The following is a 25,680-nucleotide window of genomic DNA, read 5'->3' as shown; positions in this document are numbered from 1 at the left end:
GGGAAAGAGACGTACCTCATTACTTAAGTTACCAAGTAATCTTGCTCTTTATTCTTTGCTACCCTACGTCACTGTCTCTTGGTGTAGTTTTGCCTGTACTGGGATGAAAATCTTTCAGAAACAGCATGTTTATTTTTTATTCCAGCATTTTTGCAGAACTACCATAATATAATCGAATTTTTAGTGTGTAGCATAGACCTATAACTTTGTTAATCCCAAATGAAGCTACAGATTATTCTACAGTACTTGTTCTGTGAAGCCTATTAGACCTGTTGTCCTGTCCTTGTTTCTGATGCATTTATAGTTGGTAGCATTTAACAGGCAGGATACAAATACCCTGTGATGTGGGCCTGGTAACTCTTAATGTATGTTCATACTAAAGTCACAGTGAGCACAGTTTAGTACAGGGATGTGCAAGATAGCTCTGCATTAACTGGCTTGAGCGTGGCAGGCAGGCTGGTGCAGCAGGAGCTCAGTGGGGGCTAACTGCCTGAGTATTCATTTGGCTTCTCTGGCAAGTTTTTCGGTTTACTCCCATTTTGCACTTTTGGTGTGATGCAAATCTGTGCAAATGGTGGAGAATCATGGGAATGAGAAAGGGAGGAAAATAGGTTTGTGTGAGCACTCACGGCCAAACAGCACATGCCCTTTGTAAATCTCTCTTTTAAAAAAAAAGCTGAAATAATTAAAATCGTAACACATAGTCCATTTACAGCATTTTTTTACTGCGTAAGTAACATTCAGTCACTCTCGTTTAACATGGATGTGAGTGGGATCAGAATCAGTAGCCCCCTGAGTCCTCTGCTTGAACAGGCTTGTATGACACAGAAGAAAATGTAGCTGTTCCTTGAAATCAACATGCTGCACATAATTATCCACTTAGCATCCAGTCCAGGAGGAGGACGTGTATTATCATTGTCTGTGAGGTCATTTCTGTATTTGCCTAAGACTTCAAGAGAAAAAGTGAAGTTAACTTGCTGCCTTGAAAAATGATTCAAAACTGGAAAAGCTTGAAAACATCAAAATACATATAAATTATCAAAGGAGAACAAAGACAAGTTTTTCCACAAAAGTCTTCTCCCCAGGCTATAACAATGCTTTATATAGGCATGATCAATATATCCAGGCTTGAGAACCAAAGTCTTTTGGAATAAATTAGACTGGCAGGAAAAGAAACAAACAAAGAACAAATTAACATGATTTTAAACATTGCTTAAATTTTCATGAATGTAGACCTTGAGATGTTATGATGAGATCCCATGAGTCTGTGCTAATATTTGCTTATAATTAAGTGTTGCACTTTCATGTTTCATCTGATATTATAGATTGGAAATCAGCCACATGCTTACTGTTTTTCTTGATCATACTGATTTATCTTACTGTTTCAATATCTTACTGTTTACTGCTTACTGTTTTAATAATATATATGATCCCCTAAATGGCCCCATTACCCTTCCTTTAGCAGGCTGCCCCTTCTCGTACGTTAAATCTCCCCATCTAAGTAATTAGAGGAGGACTAACCTTCCTGTGATACTAGATTTGTGTTCACTTATAACAGAAAAAGAGACAAGACTAACCCCTTCCAAACCTGGTTTGGGTAAATAGCTGCAGAAGGAATATCAGAGTACTCAGCTCCACCCTTTAATATGTGTTGTAGTGGAGGGAGTCCCATCAGCAACGCAGCCTGCTCTGTAGCACTGACATGTGGGCAAAGGTCCCTTCTGTGCATTCTTTGATAAGCGTAAGAAGTCATCCAGAGTTTGGAGCCCCCTCTGTGCTGCACCAACCTTAAAACAATCTGATTCACAATCAGTGGATTTCACAATTTACAAATGCAGTGGACGCTGCCTCATCACCATTTTGCCTGCAGAGTTTTCTATATGGGAAAACTTATCAATGTTTGGTGAGGTTATCAGCATCAAGGTGTTTTTGAAGCAAGTGTTTAATCATGAACAGTTTATGAAGACCCTAGCTTCATTTCAGAGAGCAAAATCTGATGATTATCAGTTCCACTGAAGAGTGTGCCCAGTGTCTGGTCCCCAGGTTTTCAATACCAAGATAAGAAGGACAAACAGGACATCTAAGATGAGACCTTCACTGAATACCAAGTGACGTCTTCACATTTTTCTTCACAAACAGAAAAATCACCTAAATAAGATACGGCATAAGAAATGTGCTAATCACCTCTAAGCCAGGAGATGCAATAAAAAGTGTCAGTATAATAGATATGATGGCTAATTAAAGAAAAATATTTTCATTTCAGCCATAAGAAAGCGAAGAAGAATCATCACATGGAAATTCAGAGGTGAAAGTATATCCCAGAAATCAAAAGATCAACAATACAAAATTTCTGCAGATTGAAACTTGCGATAAAAATCACATTAGTGGATTCATATTAAGCTGGAAGTGATCTGTGTCATATCTAGACTAATTTTTAAATTTAGCTTGAGTCAAAAAATACCTTTCTAAAAGCTTCCAGTCTCAACCAGAGCTTCCATCATACTGATCAATATTTTTTTCTCCTGACTGATTGCTTTCACTATGTGCTGTATTTCTGATATGAAATTTTCTTGCACTTTTGACCATTAGTCAGTTCAGACTTTTGTTTCTGAAGCTAAAAACCCTCCACTTTCTACACAGGGGTTTAGACTTGCTTCAAATCACCTCTTAACCATCTTTTGAAAAAACCTAAATAGAACACCCTTGAATTTCTCACCATATGGCAGGTTTTCTAGATTCCAGATTGTTCTTGTTCTCAAAACATTCTGCAGTTTACAGCACCCACTTTAAAATAATGCTGCACTCAGTGATAAAACAGTTTTCCTATTCCTATTGAGTAGCCCTCTGCTTTACACCCAGTCTACTTCATATTCAGCAGAGTATCCATGATGATTCCCAGGTCTCTCCTGGAGAAGCTGCTTTCCAGCTATGCAATTCCCAGTTCTTAAAAATGTAAGTTAAATGTTTGATTTTGCATTTAGTTGAAAGCCTATGTCTTTTTAACCTATCTATCTGAGCACTGAGGTCCTGATCTATTGGCTTGGGCTATTAGATATCAGAGAAATAAAAAGAGTAACCAATAGAGGTCATAGAGGAGTAAGGAGAAACACCATCAGTTTGTTTACTTATAAATAGTCTATCCAGTAACAGGTTTACCTCTTGGCCAGTTTCTCATTTCCTTCACATCAATTTTGTGGTAGCTTTAAGGAATCGTCCACGTGCTCACCCACGTGTATCAACCTCTCTGGGTTCAAGTGAGAAGAGAAGGATGCCCAGAACTGCAGCTACCCTGCACTTGCTAGATCAGCTGACACAGTGCACTTGGCAGAAGGCAATTTGCCTACTCTCTGTTAGTTCTGCACTACAGTAAGGAACTTACCAATAAAGAAACTGTAGCCTAAGGAATTTTTGCGTTTAGGGTTACAAAGGAAAGGTTTTCCTCCAGACAAAAGGAGTGCAGGTCTCTTAAAAAAAGGTGCCAAAGGACAACCTGAAGGAAGTCTGCATGCTCGCTCTCTCATCCAGTCTCTAAATTTGTAGCACACTCAGGAGACCAGACATGCCAGAGGCACTTGTCACAATTTGGACATAGTTTAGACAATACCCTGTTGATGATACTGGTGCTGCTGCTATTGCTATTAAAATGACAGGTTACTTTTTTCTTATTAGTTAAGTTTGTCATCAAAGCAAGATATTTTAGAACAGCATTTAAAATGCCTGTTCAACTGCTGAGTGTTGAGCACATGTTAATACCATTTTCTCCAGATATGGTAGTTTATGATAAATGTTACCAGATTTTGTACTGTTCATGTAGTATGCTACTAAACACTAAAACAAATGGGCCCACTGAAAGGGTATTTCCTTTGGAGGACACAGGCTGCAGACCACCCATAGAATACACAGAAATAATTAAGTGTCAGGATAAAAGGCTAGAGCAAAATATTAGTGTCTCAGAATTCTAATGAATAAAAGACTTTTCAAAACAAAGACTATACTACGAAAAAATAACATGAAGGCTGCAACAGCATTTAGGGGAAAGGGAAAAGAAAATCCCATCATATTATTGTATTTTTTGAAAATTTCTAAATACGTGTGCTGTTTTTACTTCTGGCAAGCTGGAGAGAAGGATGTGAAATCATGCAGAACTGTGAGGACCTGAGTCTTCATTCAAACCAGCCTCTTGCTAGAATAAAAAAGTTGTGTGTGGAGAGATAATTGCTGTAAAAAGGAACTTACATGGCCTTGCGACTGAAAACATTGCTGGCAAAAATTGCAGACTTCGCTGTCCTGAGACGGAAAGCTCTAAGGTGAATTTGAGTAACTTTCAAAGCAACAGAGAGAGAGTAGCATGTAGTGATAGCAGGTCTTCCCAAAACTTCCACAGACTTCAGAGAGAACAAAATTACACCTATGTCCTATCTAAATACTAGAGAAAAACTTTGCAAAGACACAGATACACTTGGCCACCCAATTTCCCCAGAAGTATTTCCTGGAACAGCTTCTGCCTTGTCTGGTTATATACAATACAGGTAAGCAGTAAAAGTTCAGACACAGCCATCACATTCTCTTTAGCAAAATCACGAAGGTTTGCTGAAGTTGAAGGTATAAAACATTGAAGCTTTGGGTATTAAATTAGCAAGCAGCATGTGTGTATTATTTTAAAGTTATTTTGTATTACTGGACAAATGTAGCATCTCTCTGTAAAATTGTTTTTGAATTTTAGACCCAGCTCTGCAGGCAGCTCCCTGGCAACCATTTGACCCACTATCCCTCCCAGGTGTTTTGAGGGAACATGATAGTTGGCACAAAACAAGAGCTTCCCTTCCACACAGACACTGCAGTCCCAGACTGAGAGGAAACTACTGTCTTTCAGATTTTACTGTTGAGAGGGAGAGAGACAGCAGAAGAGAGAAAATCTACCAGAACAGTCAGTCATTTGACTGAAAAGGCCACCTCCTGAACCACCTCCTCTACCTCACTCAGTAATTACAGAAAAGTACAATAGTTGCAAACTGTAAACCTGGGCGTATAATAAACTTCCTTTTTAATATTACGTGCTCCTTCTGGCCAGATCTTACAAATGGAGTTTTGAGATTAGAGCCCTGCATCCACACAAGCCACACTGACTTCAGTTTTGAAGTGTTTAAAGGAGCTCTTGTGCTACTTGATCTTTTGTATCAGAGCAAGTTTCCCATGCAGTATGGCATGCAAATGTGAAAAGATGTGTATTTTCCCTTCCGTGTCACCAAAAACTGGTTTTATTCATACTGTCACTAAAACAATTTTTAATAGGAAAATATCAGAAAAGTCAGAGGTATTGAGATTATTATTTGAAAAGTAAATGACCTTTCCTTACTCCCCACAGTGTCTTTTGGTAACTTAGTGATTCTGATTTACTGTGAAAATAGTTGTCCAGGTAGTCTGGAGGATATGCCACAAAAATAGAGTACAGCACACCATAATGTCTTTCTTCCTTAGTACAAAAAAAAAAGGAGGGGGGGGGTGGAATAAAAAGGCTGCTAGCTCTTTTCAAAATCCACCCCTTCTGAAATATTTCCTTCATCTTTAAACTCTGTTTTCCAGATGACTTTAAGCAACTGTTACTTTACAGCACATCACAAATTGTATTAAGAAAGCATAATTCTAAACCAGTCTGATTACACTGATTCAACAGTGAGCCATGTCAAAAAGGTAGCCTTTTTATATTACAAAAATGATGATAATAGACTAAGACTCATCAGTCAAAAGGCTTTATTACTCTCTACTGTAGAAAAACGGTTTTGCTGCTACTGAATGATATATCCCTAGCTAGTCACAATATACCTCATTTCCTGCTTAGATGACAGAAGATACTAAGATAAAGTGTGAAATGAATAAGGAGCTGTGTGATATAGATATATGGAAGAATAAAAAATGTTATAAAAGTAAAAATGAAGTTCTGCTTAAAAACTTGTGTTTGAACTAAGTTTCAAAAGAGAAAACAAAGATCCCCAAGTTTCTGTGTGCTTACTTTGGATAGGACAGACTTGCTAATAAATCCAGGACCAGATAGGACAGAAGAAAAGACTGTTTACGGACTAAAATACTCTAAGATGTTCACAGCACCTGGCACAGCTTAAAACTAAGTTGTATTATCTTACTGTAGGTTCCGAAAACTGTCTTGAACAGAAGCTGAGAACACCTCGTCGAGGATGTCAGAAGCCCAAAATGCTGAATAGCCCTGAGGACAACATGTACTATAACCAGTTAAACGTGAGTTCAAAGTGGCAATAAAGCTGTTTTACTGGCTTTGTTTCCAGTTAATAATTCTGTTATTAATACCTGTTTCAGCCCCTCCAGCCCCACCCCCACGTTCTTCTGCTCTCGTCTTGAACATGTGCTTATGCTCTTTATCTGTTGCTTTCATGTCAGGATGTCTGCCTTCACGGTGAATAATTGATGTGGTTTATCAAAGACGAGCAAGATGCATGCTTCATCAGGCTCACTTGAGCCCTTTGATCAAAAAAATTATGCTGTGACTTCTGATATTATCAGCATCTGCTTGCATTCAACACAAAATCACTTTGAATTAAAAATTAACGACTTGCTGCTTTGCTTTGACTGTGTGTTCTTGGCCCTCTCCACAGGGAACTCTAGAATATCAAGGGAGCAAGAGGAAGCCAAGAAAACTTGGGTAAATATCTATCTTCTTAGTTCTAAGCAACTGTAAACAGAAGAAATCCTTTGTGATATTACAGAATATGCAAAACTTTCTAGAGAGGTTTCTAAAAATAAACAATTAACATATTTCTGTGCATTGACATTGGACGTTTTCTGCAGAAGCAAATGTAAACTTGCATGTACTGCTGTCTGCAGACACTAGAACTGATTCTTACAAAATATGCTCCCCAGCTCTCTCTGAGTACTACTAGAGCAACCAACCAAAAAGAGGTTTCTTCGTGGTTTTTAAGTACATATAGCACAAGTGAAAGGTGCCAGATGAAGGGTATGGAAACTGAAGTTCTCTGACCTAGAACACAGACAGAAGCCCTGCCAGCTTTGCAGCAGTGCGCTTGCAGTGGGCTTCAGCCCTCCTGGGGGAGCACATTTTAAGAACTGGCAGAGAGGCCACTCAGCCCAAAAGGGAGTTGCTCCTTCTCCATTGAACTGAGTCAGTTCTCATTGTCACATGAATAGTTACCACCTGGCAACTGTTAGGTAGAAATCACTGAAAACAATTTTTGAAAGCCAGGCTGGCTACTGTACAATTGCCAAAATATTTCATGGACTGATCACATGGACCAGCGAGAACTGATGGATGCTTGGACTTACAAATGCATCTACTTCAAAAATATGCACCGACTTTCTGTATTTTTTCCTCTCATTTTAATTAATCTTCTGAATGTAACTGTATGAATAGGAGGCCTTTGAGTAAAGGTTAAAGCCCAAAATTTTGCACAGCTGCACAAGATTTGGTTTTTTTAATCTCCCTCCCCTGTTCAGGGAGAAAAATGCTAACACAGGACTGCCGTGCTCGTCATATATCACAGGAAAATGAAAGCCCCTTGATGTCAATAAGGCTTTCCCCCAAAATTAGTGATGCGGTCTTTGGCTCGTATTCACAACAAACTATCGGCTGAAATACATGATCAAAATCACCCCCTACTTGCGGATCACATACAGACAAAAAAAGCCATGTTGCTCACATGAAATGCCCATCTGACACAAATAGTTGGTCTATCATTCTGTACACCCAAACAGAAAGACTATATTGCATTTCACAGATCCTTAGAACCGTTCAAAATATAATCATGAAAAAGTATTATCAAAGTAGAAGTATGTAGAAAGCTATATCTTTCTCATCAAATCATCCTATCTTTCTTTTTCCCTTTGTTGTATTAGCACTCTTCATTTCCACATCTAGAGAGATGTTTATGTTTATGAAGATACTGTCAGAATTCATTTCTTAACTTAATCAATGTTCGGTTTTTTCTTTCAAGCCAAATCAAAGTGCTGGATGGAGAGGATGAGTATTACAAATCATTGTCAGCTGTTGAATCTCTCCCTGAAGATGACAGCTTTCTCAGTTCCCCATCTTCTTCTTCTTCAAGAGGTGTGTCTTTTGCTCAAAGCTGAACCTTACTTACTCTGTTGACTAATACTGGTTAGAGTGTTTTCATGCCAGTAATCTCTTCCAGTTAACTTTGTGTGTGTATGTTTAAAAAGTATATTAAAAAATACAATTTCAGCAAGTGACTTCCTTTCACTAATTTTGCAGCTGTAACTTGTCCCATTTAGCTGTATCTCTATAAGCAGTTCCAGTGAAGGGGAGCAGCACTACCTGTCGGGGTTGATGTTGGTAATGGACATATTTCTTTAGCTGTAAGGTTAGTTTATACAGATCCAACCCCTTCTTCCCTGCTCCCCCCAGCTGCTGTTCCCACCCTGTGCCATCCCTTCTGTTGTGCTGGCACAACTGCTGGTAGAGCTGTGTGAAAAATAAGATCAAGGAACTGAACTGGATTAAAAGAACTCTGTACTAAAAATTTTAATTTGGGGTCACAGTGAAAATATTTTGTATTTCATTGGACTGGTATTAAAGATTACCCTTTATAACTTTCTGAGCTGTATATGGCTTTTAACACTACAAAAAATAAAACAATCTAAAATAATAACTGTCTCAATTTACCTTTTAAATATTTTTCTTATAAAGTATTAGTTTACCATAAGCCTAACTTGAATAATTATTTCAGATATAACAAGCAGAACAGTTCTAAAGCTAACATTTCACTGCTTCATATAGTCTTTGTGACTGAAACCGTCATTATGACTAATTATTCTTGCTATCCATGCAACTGTTTAATGTCTTTCTTAACCTGTATCTCTGTGCTCCAGTGATTCCTACTTTTCCACAGCCCTCTTGAATGTAGCAGGGGAAAAAAATGTCACCTGCAAATTTTTCTACTTGTTTTTCACTTTCTTTCCAAATACTTAATGAAACAATATGTAACTTTCTGCGGAATGCTGAGATGCTTTGATGGTAACCGTTTCTGTGACAGAAGCTATTTCATCTTAGGCTTTACTTCCTGTTTCTGAGCCACAGTTTTGATCTGTGACAATTCTGAACACCTGTTCCTTAAGCTACAGAATTTCTTACTATCAAGGTTCACTGGCACCATCCTTTTGACTACAGGACAAGGAAAGGTGGCATAGGAAATGAGACCCAAGTGCAGTCAGGGCATCCCTAAGGCAGAATAAGGCTTGAAAGAAGAAAAGCTAATGAAATAGATAGTTCAGCAAAGGCTTTATCTCTCCTAATAAACACAGAAATTAAATCAGACATAGCAACTGAGGATGAGAGAAGGATTCAGCTGCTCCAGGAAGGACAATTCTTCATTCATTCTTCACCTAAAATGTGCCAGAATGTTGAAACTAAAAGTTAAAATCCTGACAGAGATTGAACATTATTTTTAAAAAGTCAAATGTCTTACTCCATTCTTAGATTGGCATAGATCACAGAGAGTTCTGGTACTATCGATGCTTTGTGTTTCCATCCTTCCTTTTTGAAAACTATTTGGGAAAATAAAGTTTTACTTTTACTGCAATACACATCATTATTATGTGTAGTTAGAGCTTATCAATTCTTTATTAATTGTTTTAGTTAAATGGTAGTGAAGTTTCCAGTTAGCTATTATGTCACCTGTCTCAAAAACAAGTTTATCTTATACTGAGTAGTTTATTAATTTCATGAAGAAGTAAGGAAAAGTAAAAAACAATATATAATTCAGTGAAGTACTTAAGCCAAAGCCTAAGTACCACTGAAATCAATGAAATTTCAGCAAGTGATTAAGTGCTTTGCTGAATGTGGGGGCCTGAGTTACTAAGAGCAGCTTCAGAACATAAATAGTAAAGCACAAGCAAAATGCAAACACTCCCTAAGTACATTCCTTAGGTTTCTTCCTTTTTCTTCTTCCCAATTGTTAAGCTTGTGTCAATCCTGCCCATCAGAAATGGACTTCAAAGGGGATTTTAAGCACTCTTTAATTGCAGGGAAAGGCTAAAATACAGTATTTTCCTTGTTACATGCAACGCCACTATCTACATCTGCTATAATTTTTCAAATTAGTTAATGTTACTATACTGAAGTCACTATCTAAAAGCTGCTGTTGAGTAGTGTGTTTTCATTCTTGCTTCTTCTTGGCGAAAAACTATCCACAAAGCTGGTCTGTGCATTTTATTATTTCATAACTTGTCCCCCTTTCCTCATTTGTTTGTGATCAAGTCACTTCACCCTCACCAGATAAGCCCTGTGAGGTGGCCTTCTCTCATACTCATTTTAAAGCACATATATGCCTTTAGATTATTAAAGGCTACATCCTCGGCTTCCTGTAGAACCATGCAGTCACCTTAAAACTGGCCAAAGTATTGAAATTCTCTTCGTGCATTGGTAGATGTGTTTGAATTGATTGATTTGTGCATAAAAAGAAGTACGGGAGACATGTTAAGGTGATGATTATGGTCAGTGGGAGCATATCAATATGAATGGCTAAGATTTTCTCATTCGGTTTTGATACCATCGAAGCATTGTTCCAATTTATTTCCTTTCACATGTATTATCCTGAAATATTAATGTATTTTGCTTTATAGTTCATAAAATATCCTGGTCTTAGTATTTTCTAAGAGTAAAGAGTTTAAATCCTGTTAGGAAGTAATATATTACAGTTTTCTGCAAATGGGAGAGAAAAGAGCGAAGCTCAACAAGGGATTTTAGTAGATTCCTTCTGTAGACCTTAATGGCACTAGAAACTAATTCTTGCTGAGGACAATTTCTGCCATTCAGTTATGGCAGCTTAAAAACTCTCTGTGCCAACAAAAATCAGGCAGGGAGATTTTGGAGATTAGCCCCTTTCATTTGGTAATTTTAAACGCGCTTCACACTTAAACATTTACATCACTTTAGTAACATAAAGGGACTTTAGAATAGAAGTAAATTGCAGCCATCTTAAATTTGCCCCCACTGTGACCTCCTTCACCATACACTGTAAGAGTAGTAGAAGGGGCTTTTGTGCACTGAAGGTCTTTTAAGTGGTTCCTATCAGACCATCCAAGGAGTTGTTGTGTCTTAGAAGCTTATAAAATACAGCTATAAATAATACAGCTAAAGACTTTGTTAAGTCAAATCAGACCAAAAGTTGATTTTCCTTTTGGTAGGAACAACCAAAACCACATTTTTCAGTGGTGGGTACGCTGGACAATTACAGAGTCAATTTTCTGGAAGGAAGTTTCTTCCTAATAGTAGGCAATCACTGATTATTTTATGTCATGTAGCATAGCTGCTACTACAAGCATAATGCTTATATAATTATATACTTATATGTTTTTTCTGTATTTTGTATAACTGTGAATGGTTTTACTTCCAAGCAATTGTCTAATTGTGTTTTAATTCCACTAAGTTCACGACTTCTTGTACTCTGTGATACTAAATGCTATACATGGCGAACACATGCACACAAACACAAAGTGGATTTATTGTTTCACTTTTAAATAAAAGGATGTATTTAAACATGGTCCTTTTTAATTGAGTTGGAGACCTTCTGACTTGTGCTGTCAGAGGGTGAAAGGGACTTTACTTTCTTCGTACATACCCCCAGTACCCTTCTAATTCAATATAAATGGTTGCATGCTGTGAAGATTTGTAAGGAATCTTCTAATGTTGCTAGTTTCTGTATTTAGATCTCTTCAATTTTTCCTATACTTTATTTAAAGATAGTCTTGACTGTATGAACTCTAACCTTTGTTGTCATAGCCCACATCCATTATTGTGAATGATTTTTTTTTATTTGTATCTTCTATCATCATGAAAAACAGGTATGGTTTTAAGTATAGAAGATAATAAAAATCTTCTTTAAAAAAAGTAAATTAAGATCTGTAGTGTCTTTAAGTCCATTTGTATTTTATATCAAATTCAATAAACAGTATGAAAACTTTGTTACGTGGTTGTCTCTGATAGTGCACGACATGTATGCCTAAAGCCGGCAGTTTTAATACACAATGGTCTCTCCTCAGTATCCATCAGTCTTTGCTTGGTTTCATGCGCATGAGGACAGATGATTACATTTCATGCTTTAGAACTCAGGTCCATCACTGTAAGTAGAGTTTCTTCACAAGTTTCTTCTTCTTTGGTGAAAATTAGGAAATACATGATTTAGGAAGAAGTTACATGATTTCATGGAGAGGGAGAAAGAAGGTGGTTTTGTGGTGGAAGCAAATGGCTGGAGGTTAAGAAGTCTGGGTAGTACCACTAACTCTTTTATATCAAATTTGGATCACAGTAAAATGGAATTTAAGTCCAAATTTAAAATTTTCACCTTTTTTTAAGAGTAATGTTATAATTCAGTAATATTTCCCTCATTTTGTAAGAATTGTAATTCTGTAGGGGTATTGATTTTTTTATTGTAAAATAGTTAGCAATTAGATAAATAACTGAAGTCTACCATATTATTCTTTCTCATTCCTTTTTTGTTTTCTCGAAGGGAGAATTTTGAGAGACAACCAAGCTCTGGCATTTTTAAATGTCTCTGCTTAACCAGATACATACAGTACCTACAATTAAAAATAAAGCCATATGGCACAAAAGTTCCATCCTGTAAGAAACAGGTAAGTAGTTCTAGTACCAATATATGTACAAGCCATGGCACAGAATAAACTTACTCGTCCTGCTTTTAACTCTGGCATTAAAATATGAGAAATAACAACAGGTTTGTTGTTAACAATATAAATACATTTCATTAATGTGCCTTCTCTTTAAGACTGTACACCCTGGCAGGAGTTGTAGCAAAATGTTTACTTAACAGAAAATGTTTCTGCTTGACAACAAAGCAGGACTCCCAGACTGACAAAAGTAGCGCAGGACACTATGAAAACCAAAGACTGGGAAGCGGTCCTCTGGGCCAGAGCTAAAGGTTACAGAACTCCATGAGAGCCTTTGTGTCTCCTTTGTACTAGGCACTGGAACTAGTAAGGGAGGACACTTAACGATTCATAATAGCTCACTGTGTCTTTAAGCACAGGCTGATGCTCTAACTCGTCTTAATGGATTTGTCAAGAATTATTGGAAATTATTTTATTACATGTATAAATCCAGTATCAGTCAGAACAGTAAATATATACATTATGTTATCAGGGAAGTGTTTATTGTAGTACTCATGTGCTGTGATGCTAAAGGACATAGGAGCAGATAAGTGAAAAACATATCTTGGAGTAATGTTTCCAGAAACCAGATTACATATTATTGATCAGGCAAGTAATAGATTAAATTCCTTGCTTTTGTTTGGCAGGCCTGGTTTTTTTAATTAAATTGCAGAGAGATATTATTTTTTCAATAATTTAAATAGTATTTTGTAAAGTAGATGGCAAATGGAGATGGCAAGTAGGTAGATCAACATGTTTGCATTGTTCTGCAAAGGACCAAAGTCCCAATTTCTGACCCATTACCTGTGAAAAGTAGGCTTGAAAGTCATCTTGATCTCTCAGTGAAAGTTAATACCTCCACAGCAAAGACTGGACACTGTCCATTGGGCTGGAGTACAGTGCTGAGAGGAGGGAGACAGGCAGGCAAGCAGGCAGGCCGGCCTGTCAAGGCTGTTTCTGAAAATCGTGCTTCTGATCATGGCAAGTCTCTGATGAAGACCTATCTAAAACTGGAACAGCAGAATTGGTGCATCATGCTGTGTAATGCACTGGCGGGGGTGGGTGAGGTCAGGGTGGGGGTCATAGGATCTTGTAGTTCTGGTGGAAGCAATCTTCTGAGAGCTGGGTGCTGAAATACAGCATTGCTGTAAAGCCAGGAAATGACGACATGGAGGTGTTACACTGGGGTCCTTAGCGAAAGGATTGGAATGCAGAGGAGGTACTTCCAAAAAATTGTGTGACGAAGTAACTTAGTGCTTTTTGTTCTTGCTGCTATTACAAGCAACAACTTAACACAGGTAATGCAACGGGAGAGATTATGTAAAGGTTTCTGTGACAGAACAGCTCTTCCTGAGATGACAAAATCTATGAAACAGAAGTTAGCTTTGCAATTTCCATCACCCCAGGAATGAGCACTCCTCAGTGTTATTGCATGAAAAATAATTTTAAATAATCTGTTAATTTGATAAAAGTGCCAATAATCTATGACCCAAATCCCTATACACATTTCCAAGACTGCTGAATGCTGTAGGAGAAACAAGCAGCTCAGTCTATCAATCTGTACAGCTGAAACTTGGGACAAGACAATGTATTAATTACACTGTTCGTAGTTTGCCTTTATGTCTCAAGATGAAAGTAAACTGTAAAAGAAGAAAAAGTGTGAATATAACCAGTGTTCTTTAGGTTCTTGTTCTGAAAGATTAGTGTGATGGAAGCCACATCCAAATGCAAAGACAAGAGCTGTACTTAATGCAGGCACAGACTTAATTTATTTGATTAAATTGATCTGTTAGAAATGAGGTTTTGAAAGAAATACAAAATGGGAGGCTTCATAAACCTGTATCTTTTGATAAGTTGTATTACAATCTCCAGCATTTTTAACTCGGTGCAGATTTACAACTGAATTCCAATTGGAAATTGGTATTGATTGATTGTGTTGCTCATTTAACATTCCAGCATGCTTCAACAATAATGCAACAGACTGTGATAAAATGGGATGTGATCTAACAGGACATGACCGATGGGATGAGAGCAAAACGCTGGGTCTGCTGGTGGTGCTGTGCAGTAGTTCAGATTGGCATCTTATGTGCTTTGATTGTTCATTTCATTTTACTGTCATCCTACTGAGCTGAACATTTTAAAAGACACAGTGTTTTTCCATCTGTAAGTCGTGGAAAGACAGATGGGTATGGAGAAACTCCACCTACAGAGCCTTGACTGAATGCCATTGCCCACTTAGTGGTAGAGAAATCCCTTCTGGAAAATTAGCATGTTCTTAAATATATTGTATTGTGAAAAGCTGCTGAATGCAGGAAATCACTGATATTTGTAATTCTTTTTTTAATGAGTAAAACAAACTGTTTCTTACCAACAGAGCTGCTGTATTATAAACACCATTTCTGTTACACTGAAGTTAATCCCCAGTCCTGCTACAAGAAACTCATCCTTATTAAAGTAACATTAAGAGCTTCTTTTTATTGATCTGCTCCTTTCGCTTAATGATAGGAACTTACTGATGTTTTAATAATAACCTTGCAAGCTTTATCTCATTTTACTTCAATGTGGGTTACAGAAAGATGCTATGGAAACTAACTTAGCATAAACATTTTGCAGATGTCTTTAAAGGTTAGGAAAAAAGAAGATTTAGTTGCACTGCATGTTAACAAAGATGGCTGAAAAACTACAAGATAAAAGAGAGCCTGGAGTATGAACATCAAAGAATTGTTAATGACAAGAAATACCATTAGGGTTAGCATCCCTTTTGTTTCAGCCCCCTCACACCTGCAGTGTGTTGCAGATTCTGTCTTTGTTGGCACATCTGAATTACTTCCATTAGCATTTATAGAAAAGTGGCTGCAAAACAACAGAAATGTACCCCTGGTTTTCTCTGTTGCTCCAAAAAGTCGGATATTAGGTTCTCTGTGGGTTTCCTTCAAGGTACAGTATCTTATTGTAAGGGAGACTATAGACCCAGGATTCCGTTGATTGCAAATGAGTTAGGTTGAAAGGAGAGAGGAGCTTTTGTTACTGCTAGAGAACTAATATAAGCAACTACAAGAAGCACACATAAGAAGCTCAGACATTAGCAATAGCAAAATCAGAGCGTGAAATTCAGATTAGCCCTCCGCAGGCTGTGAGAGGGAGGGGGTATTGGAAGACTTGGCATGGCTAAAGGTGTAACCTGTTTCATTTGGCCCCTGAAAATTTTTAACAGATGGTGGGACCAGCTGTCTTTTTCAGCCATTTAATAAACTCTTCGGTGGTAACAGTTTGGGAAGTGGGGGGTTTTGAGTTTTAGGCCAGAGGAAAAAATAAAGAAATCTGTCCCAATTGTCTTTGCCAAACAGTGAAGTCTGGAAACATTATGAAAAGTTAAAGAGAAAAATCTAATTGACGATACTGTCCTGATTATCCATTTCCACAGAAGAGGTAAAAAAGAACTGCCTGTGCCCAAGTGGACCAGTGCATGAAGAAAATGCTTATTATATTGTTATCTTTATCTGTCATTTTAATTACAGCAAAGGAGGCACATAATGAGAAATTTTAAATGAGCCGTAGAATGAGAAACTGGCTTACTTTTTGAGACCCGATACTACGTCAAAGTAACAGGCAGAGTGATCTCTTAAATTAAAAGCAAACCCAGAAATATGTCTTGGATAAGATCAAGTTTACACAAACTGCCCAGGTGAAACAGCAATCAGTGAACTTACCCTGACTTGCACGACATTAAACTGCCATTTCATAATCATGCATACAACGTTCCGGCTCTAATAAAAAAACTTAGTAATACGTGGGATTTTGTTTATTATGAGAATTTACAAAAAAATACACCGCAACTTGTTTCTTCTGTTAAATTAGGGGGTTTTTTAAATTAACATTTCTAACACAACATTTAAATGGCAAGTCTCAATTATATGGGATGTTTTATTTAAAAAGCATGTCTAGTGTCTTTGAACAGAACAGTTCTTTTTGCACATTTACATGCTACCCAGCTGAGCAGCCAACCCTTCCATTTGACAAGGGCTTTGTTCTGCCTACAGGCCTATTATGAACCCTAGATGGTTTGCCCTTAATAAATTGCAACAATAAGACAGAAACCTCTTTCAAGTTAAGAGAAATAAAACACATTGCCTACATAGCAAAGCATATGAAGTTTAATAATGACAACAGAAACGTATCTACTAAATCTCATTTGCTTTGCTCCCAGATCACTGTGGTTAAGATAGCATGGAAAGGTTAGCATCTTTCCGTGCATCGACCGAAAGACTGAAGAAAACAACAGTGGGTCAAAACAACTCTAGCTACAGAATTTTTTTTTCCTTCACAATATAAAATCATACTGGATGCTATGTAAAGAGACTGGTGGGAGCTAAGCCAGAAACAAATGTGAACATGATGAAGTGAAGAGCAGAAGAACATTCTGAACTGAAACAAAACATGATTTCGTATTAGTGAGAGGAAGAAGAAAGGTGAACATTATTCAAACTGAAGAATTTATACTGCTCTCCAGTGTGTTGGTGTGTGCCTGCTTGTGTGTGCCTTTCAAGCCCTCCACTGAATCACAAAGCCCTACCAATTTTGCTTTTATAGCAGCTAAAGGACATTCTTCTGCGGCTCAAGTGTTGGTTGGGAACTTGTGATCTTAAACAAAATTGTTAAGCCCTGTTTCTGAGGCCCCGTGTGTAACATTCAGCTGTCAGCTGTGTTGTGTATGTTAGAGGCTGTTAGAAACAGCTATCTTTGTTGAACTCAGATCTGCATGTTTTTTCACTTAAGCTGGAAATTCCCGGTGATTTTTAGAGTATATCTGCAAATGATGAAGAAAGTAGGAGGTGAAGTGCAAAAGCAACAACACTCCAGGCTCCCTGTGCAACAGTAAAATTCAAGAAGGGAAGTATACCTGTCATTAAACCACAAGATATAAGTAACTTCAGTTTTCTGTATTAGAAACCCGTTAGTAACTCTATTTTGTGTTTAAGAAAGAAATTCCAGTCACTGCTTTATTTATGGTTTACATTTTTTAATTATTTTTTTTAATTTGCAGATGGAGGTTCTGGGGATGTAAGTATTTCTTTGTTTTGATAATAAGAGAAGTACACAGTACTTGGAAGTGTTGCTGACGAGCTAAAAGTACAGTGATACAAACTTTCAAAGGAGGTGTAGTGTTTATGACAGGTACTGGGTGAAAGGCTACTTTTCTTACTTTTAAGATGTGTTTGAGCTATGGGCAATACTCTGAGGACTATTAGGTATTTTTTGGGGAATGTTCAGTATTTTAGATACCCCTAACTCTTATTCTGCTCAGTCACATGCAGGAAACATCACTGTCATTCTGCTGTCACACAAGGGGGAACCGAAGATCAAGATGGTCATGGTTTTTCTCTCTCCTGTCTTCTTTTGCGTCAAAAAGGATTAGAGGTGGATTCTTCATTGCCTCTGCCACAGTACAGTGACACGGTGCCAGCTTCACTGCTTCTTCCAACTGGTGCACAGAGCCACATGGAGAGCACATATTTTTTTTATTTCTGAGAAGGCAAAGCCTTCCTGTTTTAACCTGTGGCTTCCTACAGTGTTAACCTCTGTTGTGTCCAATTTCTGGGTAACAGTTGGAAGAAGAATTTTAAAGGATGGACATGAAGAGAGAAGTGTTAATGATCTGTGATGAAGGGAAAAATTAGTGGTTTTGGGGACAATGGAGTAGAAAACTATAATGAGGGAGACTTAGAAGAAAGAGAGGAAGCTACTTGAGAGGGGGGGGAAAAAAGACATGAACCATTAGGTTTCATGGAAGAGGCAACCTTTAGTAAGTTTTGAAGATTGTTCTCACCATGTACAATCATAAGGCATTAAATCATCTTGCAGAGTGTCTTAAGATACATGTAACACCTATGGTAGAAAACCACTTTGAGATGCTTTGGAAGATTCTCGAGAAGGCAAGTTGTATAGTTACCGTGACTCCACCTAAGTTTTTCCACAATATAAAATTACAAACGGAGTAGTAATTGGAATTCCAAAACCAAAAACATATCAAATGTATCCGTTATAAAATCCCTAGTTTTTCTACAATAGAAAATTGCCATGATACTGAAATCGGTATCTTGGAATCTGATTCCCCTTTCAAAAATCACAAAAAATCTTTACTTTTTGATGGTTCAAAGTAAAACATCTTTTATTCTAGGCCTGCAGTACAGCAAGGAATCAAGTTTTTAAACCATTACCTTTTATAAATCTGCTATAAGCTTTGGAAAGAATCTTTCCTGTCATAAGTTTACAGAAAATACCAACACAAGAATAGGAAAGAAAAGGTTTGGGATTATTAATTTTCAAAAATAGTAGTTGTTCAATATGCTGGAAATTCAGTTGTTGGGGCTCCAGAAAGATAGCCTACTGGGTGGGTGATAAAAATCTTAGCTAGGTGTTAAGTAGCATATTTAATTAGCAAATAGTTCTCCAAACAAACCTGCATAAATATGCTACTAGATGGTTTGATGGAAATAGTTTTGCTGTGATTTATCCTTCATATTTATAAGCATATTGTAGCAAAAACAGTTGTAATCCTTCATCTGAGGAAGTTGTTTTCTTCTGTATGAATGATATAGTCTAAAAAACCCCCTTATCTCCCCCTCATTTTTCTGGGGTTCATTGCAAAAAATTACTTGCTTTTTCAGACAGGTTGCACAGAGATGGGTATCTCTTGCTATCTCTAACGTACATTTATGTTTTTCACCTTCAAATTAAGCTGATCAAGAGATACCAGAAAAATACAGAGATCAAAATACATCACTTTGATTTTTCCAGCTCAATCCTGTAAAAACCCAAGCCTCACTCAAATACCTAAATATCAATACTATTATCTTCTCCATACATAAAGATCTCAGATGTTTACAGGCCATTTACAACTGAACGCATAATCTGTCTGCTCAACCAGACTAAATCTGGGTACTGTAATTAAAATCACGCTGGTTTTGTTTTTGATAAAATAATTTATCAGTAGCTGGAGAATTGTGTTTAACAATAGCTCACATACACTCTGAGAGGCAGGATTACAATGTCCTGAGTCTTCATCTGGCAATTTGTGTATCAATGTATAGCTGTAAATAACAACAACAAAACCTGGATTTAGAGTTAGGACATGCAGGTCGGGTGGTGAAGAAGGGTTAGATAGAAACAGTTTTCTGCATCTGCATTGTTCTGACTGGGCAAGAATGAAAAGGAGCCCAAACCTTTATTCCTCTTTTGAACTCTCCAGACTCCCATGAGTGGAACATGCCAGTTACCTCATAAGTAATGCCTGTAAAACTGTTACAGGGAGCCAGCCAAACGTGGAACAAGTTGCTGGTAAGGGGAAAAACAGTATCCCAAAACTTGGCTGATCCAGCAGTATGGTTGTGTGTTGGTGCCTCATGTATTTGCAGAGCATCAGGTTGATAGCTGGGAAACAGAGTGATGGCCACAAAGCTAGTCACTTTTTTAAAATCAAAAGCTGAAATTTGTCTTACGTACCATGCTGCCATAGCTTAGCCGCTCTCCGGCCAGCGGTAGGCACTGGGGATAACCACGTGCCTTAGTCTACATTCACTCTGTTGGATCATACACAGTGGTAGAAGGATTCACTGGAAAAGGTTGGTGGAATGCAGGCGGAGGTGAGGACAAAGCTGGCATAGAGAGAGGGTCTACCTGAGATGGAGGAAAATGAGCATTTCTGACTGCTTCTGTGTGAGAGATCAAGAAAATATAGATAATAGTGTTACTGAATTCCCAAAGTTGTGTCAGCAGCAAAGCTTGCAAGTCTCTCTGCAGGGGAGGTTGTCACCACTGAGAGTGGTTGCTTGGTGATTGGCGAGTAAAGCTAGAGCCTTGGGCAGAATCCTGTAGTGAAGAGTTAGCCTAAGCAGAGAAAGGATGGGCTAAAGAAGTTATTTCTGCTCGGTATGTTCAGTGTTTGAGCTGAACATTTGGCTGTTCGGTACAGCCCACCTAATGCATATTTTCTCTTTGTACAGCAGAGGTGTTAGGCTCTGGTTTTTTACTTATGCTCTAATCACAGTCCAACAGAAACAGCAGAGATATATGTGTTGTGGGCATGTTGGGTTATTGCTTTGCTTGCGTAGACTGCCTGTTTGTCTCCTAACTGCCTCCACACAGCCTCATTGCTGCCCTCTGCCTGCTCAAGGTTATCTGGGCTTTACTCCGGGGCTGGCTTTTCCACAGAGAAATCAGTATCTGCTCATAATTCAAAGTTACTGAGAGAGTATACAAGTGTCAGAAGAGACTGGACTGAAATCAGGGGGGTGGGAGTGATTTAGAGAAGAGGTTTTGGATTTCATAAAGGGAAATGAGGTGGAACATTGTATGATATGGTTCCCAGTTTTGTGCCTTTGTTCCTAACTAAGGCTGCTGAGTCCAACTCTCTGCTCTTCAGTAGGGTTATAGATGTGACATAGGACAAAATACGTGCTCCCTGTGTTTCCTTTGGTAAGATACTACTTTACAGAGTTGGGGAGATAAACGCTTTAAACGCGATGTGCTCATATTGACTCAAGCTCCTACCAATACACTCACTCCAGAGAGTGACCTTACTCAGAGCTGACCCAAGATTTTGCTTGTTAACTGAATTCACATATTTTCCTCCAGATCCACAGCTGCACTCCTGTTACTCAGAAAAATATCCTGAATATGCCCCACACACCTAGGTGATATTCCCATTCCTTATGTACCTGGTCATTGGTAAACTTGGCAAGTTTACAAAAAGAAGAAGAAAGGTGAACTGTGAAAAATAATTGCATGGTGGCAGATGAGAACAGGAAAGTGGAGACATAAAGTTTCCACCCCCTATCTAGGCTAAGTACATATATGGGTTGAGTGTTAGAGGAGGCTGTATATGCCTGCGTAGGTGACTTCTGAAATGTAATTTTAGCCAAAAAAGAATACCCCACAGAGATGAAAACAGCTTCAGTCACTCAGAGCAGAGTGAACTACTCCATTCATCTTGGTATTCTCATTAGCAGTGATCCCAGCGTCGGCATGTGTGAGTCCGTGCTCATGCTTAGCTTCTCCGGATAGTCTTGGAACTAATGTAGTGCCGGCTGGGAGGTTACTTTTTAGCCTCTCCACCTAGAGGGTGAGCCTTGTACTTCTGCCCCCTCTGAAAATGCTGGCTTGCACAGGAAGAGATCAAGCATACCCACCCTCTAAAACATAAATAGGACTTCAGATCCTGATCAATCAAGGGACTACAGGAGCGTCAGCAGAGACAAAGTTCTGCTCTAAAGTTACAAGAAAGTCCTGGTCTCCAGGCTTCTTGTGGAACTTCCCAGTTCCAGACATCTGACCAGTAGTGTTCAGAGTCTCTGTAGCTCTGTTTACTCTTTCCTACCTCCCTTCTCTGCTGATTTCCAGGTTTTGATGCTTTGCTTTGAGCACTGCAAATAGTGTATAAATGACAGTGGAGCAGCTGACTAAACTGTGCTATTTGTAAGTATGTATAAGAAAATACTTATCAGCCGGGGCTTGTCTGACTGGTAGAGAAACAGTAAATAGAAGAAGTGATTAGTTTTATAGATAGTGTGATGAAAATCCCTGTGAGGGCTGTAAAATAGAGAGCAGCAACTGAACTGATGACCAGTGAGGCATATGGTATCTAAATTAACAGACAGCATAGGAACTCCCAGGAGGAGGTCATCAGGGTATCAGAAAACTGAGGCAGAAAGATCCTTTTGTCTCTTCCTACATTAAATTCCTGAGATAAAGGAATGCTATACTAGTATGGAAAACAGGATAGAACTGGAAAGATAAGGCTTTCTCTTGAGTCCTTGGTTTGCTAAATTCTGTCCAGTTTAATGGATAAGGCTATGCACGTTGCCAGAACTACCTCTAGCTTCGCTGTGTACGTTTCTAAAACTTGGTTTAAGAGGAATTTTCATAGCTCTGTTTTACTTCTAGAATGCAAATGATCTTATCCTTAATTTAGAGCGAAGTAAATGAGAACAGGCAGGAGGAATTCATAAATCAACTGATAACTATATCTCATTAAAGAGAATCATTGGTACTATAGAGGGGCTTCTTTCTAAGTCACTCCATGTGCCAAGTTCACTGAGCATTGTGTAGCAATGGAAGTGAAGAAAAGCAGCAAATCATGCTCCCATTTCTGGTTTTATGGGCATCTATTCCACTGACTTCTATAAGAATTTTGACAGAAAAAGAATATTATTTTTCACCCCTGTACTCCAGTGCATCGGTAAGTATGACAGCATTTCATAAAGTTAGTTTGATAACACTGAAGGAATTGCATGGCTTTGCACTTGTTTTTTCTACAGGCTTTCTTATTTTAAGATGAAAATTTTGGCAAATTGTTCTTTGTGGTTTCGTGTGGCCTCCTTGAAAGCAGTCAGTGGTTGTCATCACAGATTTCTCATGAATCCACTTAACTTGGGTTTAAAAGTGGATCACGTGATAGAGCTTTATCATTTGGGCATTGGAGTCCCAGCAGTGCATCATATCTCTCTCCCGTTCCCCCGGCATAAGGAACAGGTAATGTGGACTAAGAATACATTTCCATTTTACTGCATTATCTGTCTTTCACCATGGACCGTTCTCTTTTTCATTTGTAATATGTGGTTCTCTCAGCTCAATTCTAGTAGAATAAGGGGCATGTAGTAGGAAAAACAGGAATGTGAGAGTCACTGAAGGAGACAAGGCAACAAGCGTACCTGTTTGCAGGTCATTTCTTTTTGCCCTCCATCTCAGAGGTTCCAGAAGTGTGAGAAAAACGATGCTGTTCATTAGACTGGAGCAAGAGTCATGGCCATGCTGACACCCTTCTCTCTAAGCGGAATATCCTTTCTCTTCTTCTTGTCCTAGGTTCTCTAACAGCTGGTGTAGCTGTTTGTCCCTGAGCGATAGCAACTGAAGAGTGAAGAGAAACATCATTTATTCCCAGATTAGGATTGTTTGCTTCGGTTTGGCATGGCCAGCCAGCCAGCAGGAGGTACATGCCCCAGACAGTACTCCTGAGGTTTGAGATGAGCCGGAGTAATTTGTTTAAGAGTTTGGTGAGGAGCAGTCTGGTAATCTCTGTGCAGGATTGAGGCAAGGAGCTCCTCTTTCCAAGCCTGGAGCAGCTGTGCATATGACCACGGCTGTTCCCTTTGTAAAGAAGGGGAAGGAAGCACACTCTGCTGCATAACGTTTCTAAAGCTCTGTGCGGGTGGAAAGCATACTACAAGCATGATATATGCTTGAAATAGTTTTATTGATAGTATTTTTAGTTTCAGAATTGGAAGGAGGTAAATTTATATTTGAATAGTTCACATCATTTAGGCAATTACCTAGTTAATTATTGTTCTGCATCACTTCAGGCATTGAGGTATGAAGTGACACAGAAGCGTCCCATGAACTGCATTCCTGAAAACACTTTCTGTCAGTCTGAGAGGGCAGTGTTTTTAAGTCTTTATGTTCAGCTAGGGAGAGATTTCCCCAGTCTTTCTTGGGGTCCTGGGTCTGTAGTGGCAGCCAAGAAGACTGGCATTTTAAAAAAAATACCCTGTTTAGGAATCTGGCTTTTCTCAGTCCCTCTCAAAAACTCCACCCATTTTGGGGGGCACTTACCTATGTCACAGTTGAAGGAGTGACTGCCTGGCACTAATATCGATATATTACTGGAATAAGCTGCCTTAAAAGCATTATACTAGAGGATATGTAGAGAGGGTCTTCAGATTATTTCCCTTGGTGTGAGGACGGTATCTCGTACCCAGCACAACTTCAATGCTGTAGTCATGCCCCATATCTGTGTCCCTATTTTGACCCTCAGAGTCCCACTGTTGAGCTTTTTCCTCCTGTCTCTCTTTTTTTTTTTTCCCCAGCTAAAGTGGAATTGTTGAAGACTGTATTTTGTAAGAAAGATTATGGATTTTTTTTTTATACACTCTTGCTCAGTAGTCCTTGAACAATAGTTATTTCAAAAGTGTTTCTTGAAATATTGAAAAATATTGCCATTAGAAAATACTTCAATCTTTCCTGTACCAAAATGTTCTAAAATTACGACACAAGTTCACTAAGTAACAGGTGTATTTGTACAGCGTTGGATTAATCACTCAGCCAAATCAATAGCAATGTGGCAGCCATAGGATCATCCAATATTTATGTGTAGGTTGAACAACGGTCTTTCTGGCTAAACTTTGTGCTGTTCCCAGTTTTAACACAGTATAGACACAGACAGCTGTTCAATTTGTCAATAAATATGCTGAGTAACTAAAATCCATTACCATGTGACCCAGTTTTTAAATAATACACTCTCTGTAGTTAAAAGGAAGCAAATAACCATTTAACTAACTTTTCATTCTTTACTGAATAATTACAGTGCAAAACAAAGAGCGTCTATGTGTATTTGTACTCATGAAATAAAAAGTTCCCATCCAGTCTTCCCCAAACAAATGCGTTCCACCAGAAATACACAGGCTTTCTTTACCTAGTGTTTCCCAAAATGAGAGGACAAGCAGGGTGCACACAGCAGATCCTTTTCAGTTGCTCACCAGAGTCTCGGCTTGCTTTCTGTTTTATAGAAGTCCTTTTCTATTAGCCATTAGAGCGGGGAAGAAAATGCAGCTCTGTATGCCAGAGGCAGAAAGGAGTTTCCAGAGAGTGTGAAACAGTCGTTTTGAACTGAAAGGTGTCCCAGGTATTCCAAGTGGACCCAAGAATTACATTTTCAATATTGATATAGTTAAGAGTCCGACTCCTTTTAAAGTGTGGAAGCAAGGGGAGGAATTATATCCAAAAATGTTCACCAATGTTCCCCTAAGGCAGGAGGAGGAGTCACAAAGGACCAGCCAAGGAACGAGGAGAAGATGAATACATCAAGATATTTAAACCTTTAACAACAGGCAGTAAAACTGTAGTGAGGCATAAAATTAGTTCTACTTTTCTTAAAGGGCAGCTCAGCTTTCAGAAGTTTGGGAAATCCTCTATTAATGTTTGTGAAATCCTCACCTAGACTGGAAAAAGTTGAGACAG

The 25,680-nt window shown here is 38.4% G+C and overlaps 1 protein-coding gene across 1 annotated transcript; it reads left to right on the top strand.

The window, feature by feature from the left end:
• Positions 1-6,145: 6,145 nt before the first annotated feature.
• On the top strand, positions 6,146-8,606 carry LOC104493817 (myosin-IIIb-like; the record flags this gene model as incomplete). The annotated part of the gene is made up of 3 exons (XM_010136556.1): positions 6,146-6,252; positions 6,627-6,673; positions 7,980-8,606. Coding segments are annotated over 3 exons (290 nt in total), but the record flags the coding sequence as incomplete, so codon positions are not given.
• Positions 8,607-25,680: the final 17,074 nt, after the last annotated feature.

This window comes from Buceros rhinoceros, unplaced genomic scaffold (genome assembly GCF_000710305.1).
Source record: "Buceros rhinoceros silvestris isolate BGI_N320 unplaced genomic scaffold, ASM71030v1 scaffold35935, whole genome shotgun sequence".
Taxonomy (NCBI): domain Eukaryota; kingdom Metazoa; phylum Chordata; class Aves; order Bucerotiformes; family Bucerotidae; genus Buceros; species Buceros rhinoceros.
Note: the sequence above shows the minus strand (reverse complement) of the source record. Positions and strands in the feature narration are given on the sequence as shown.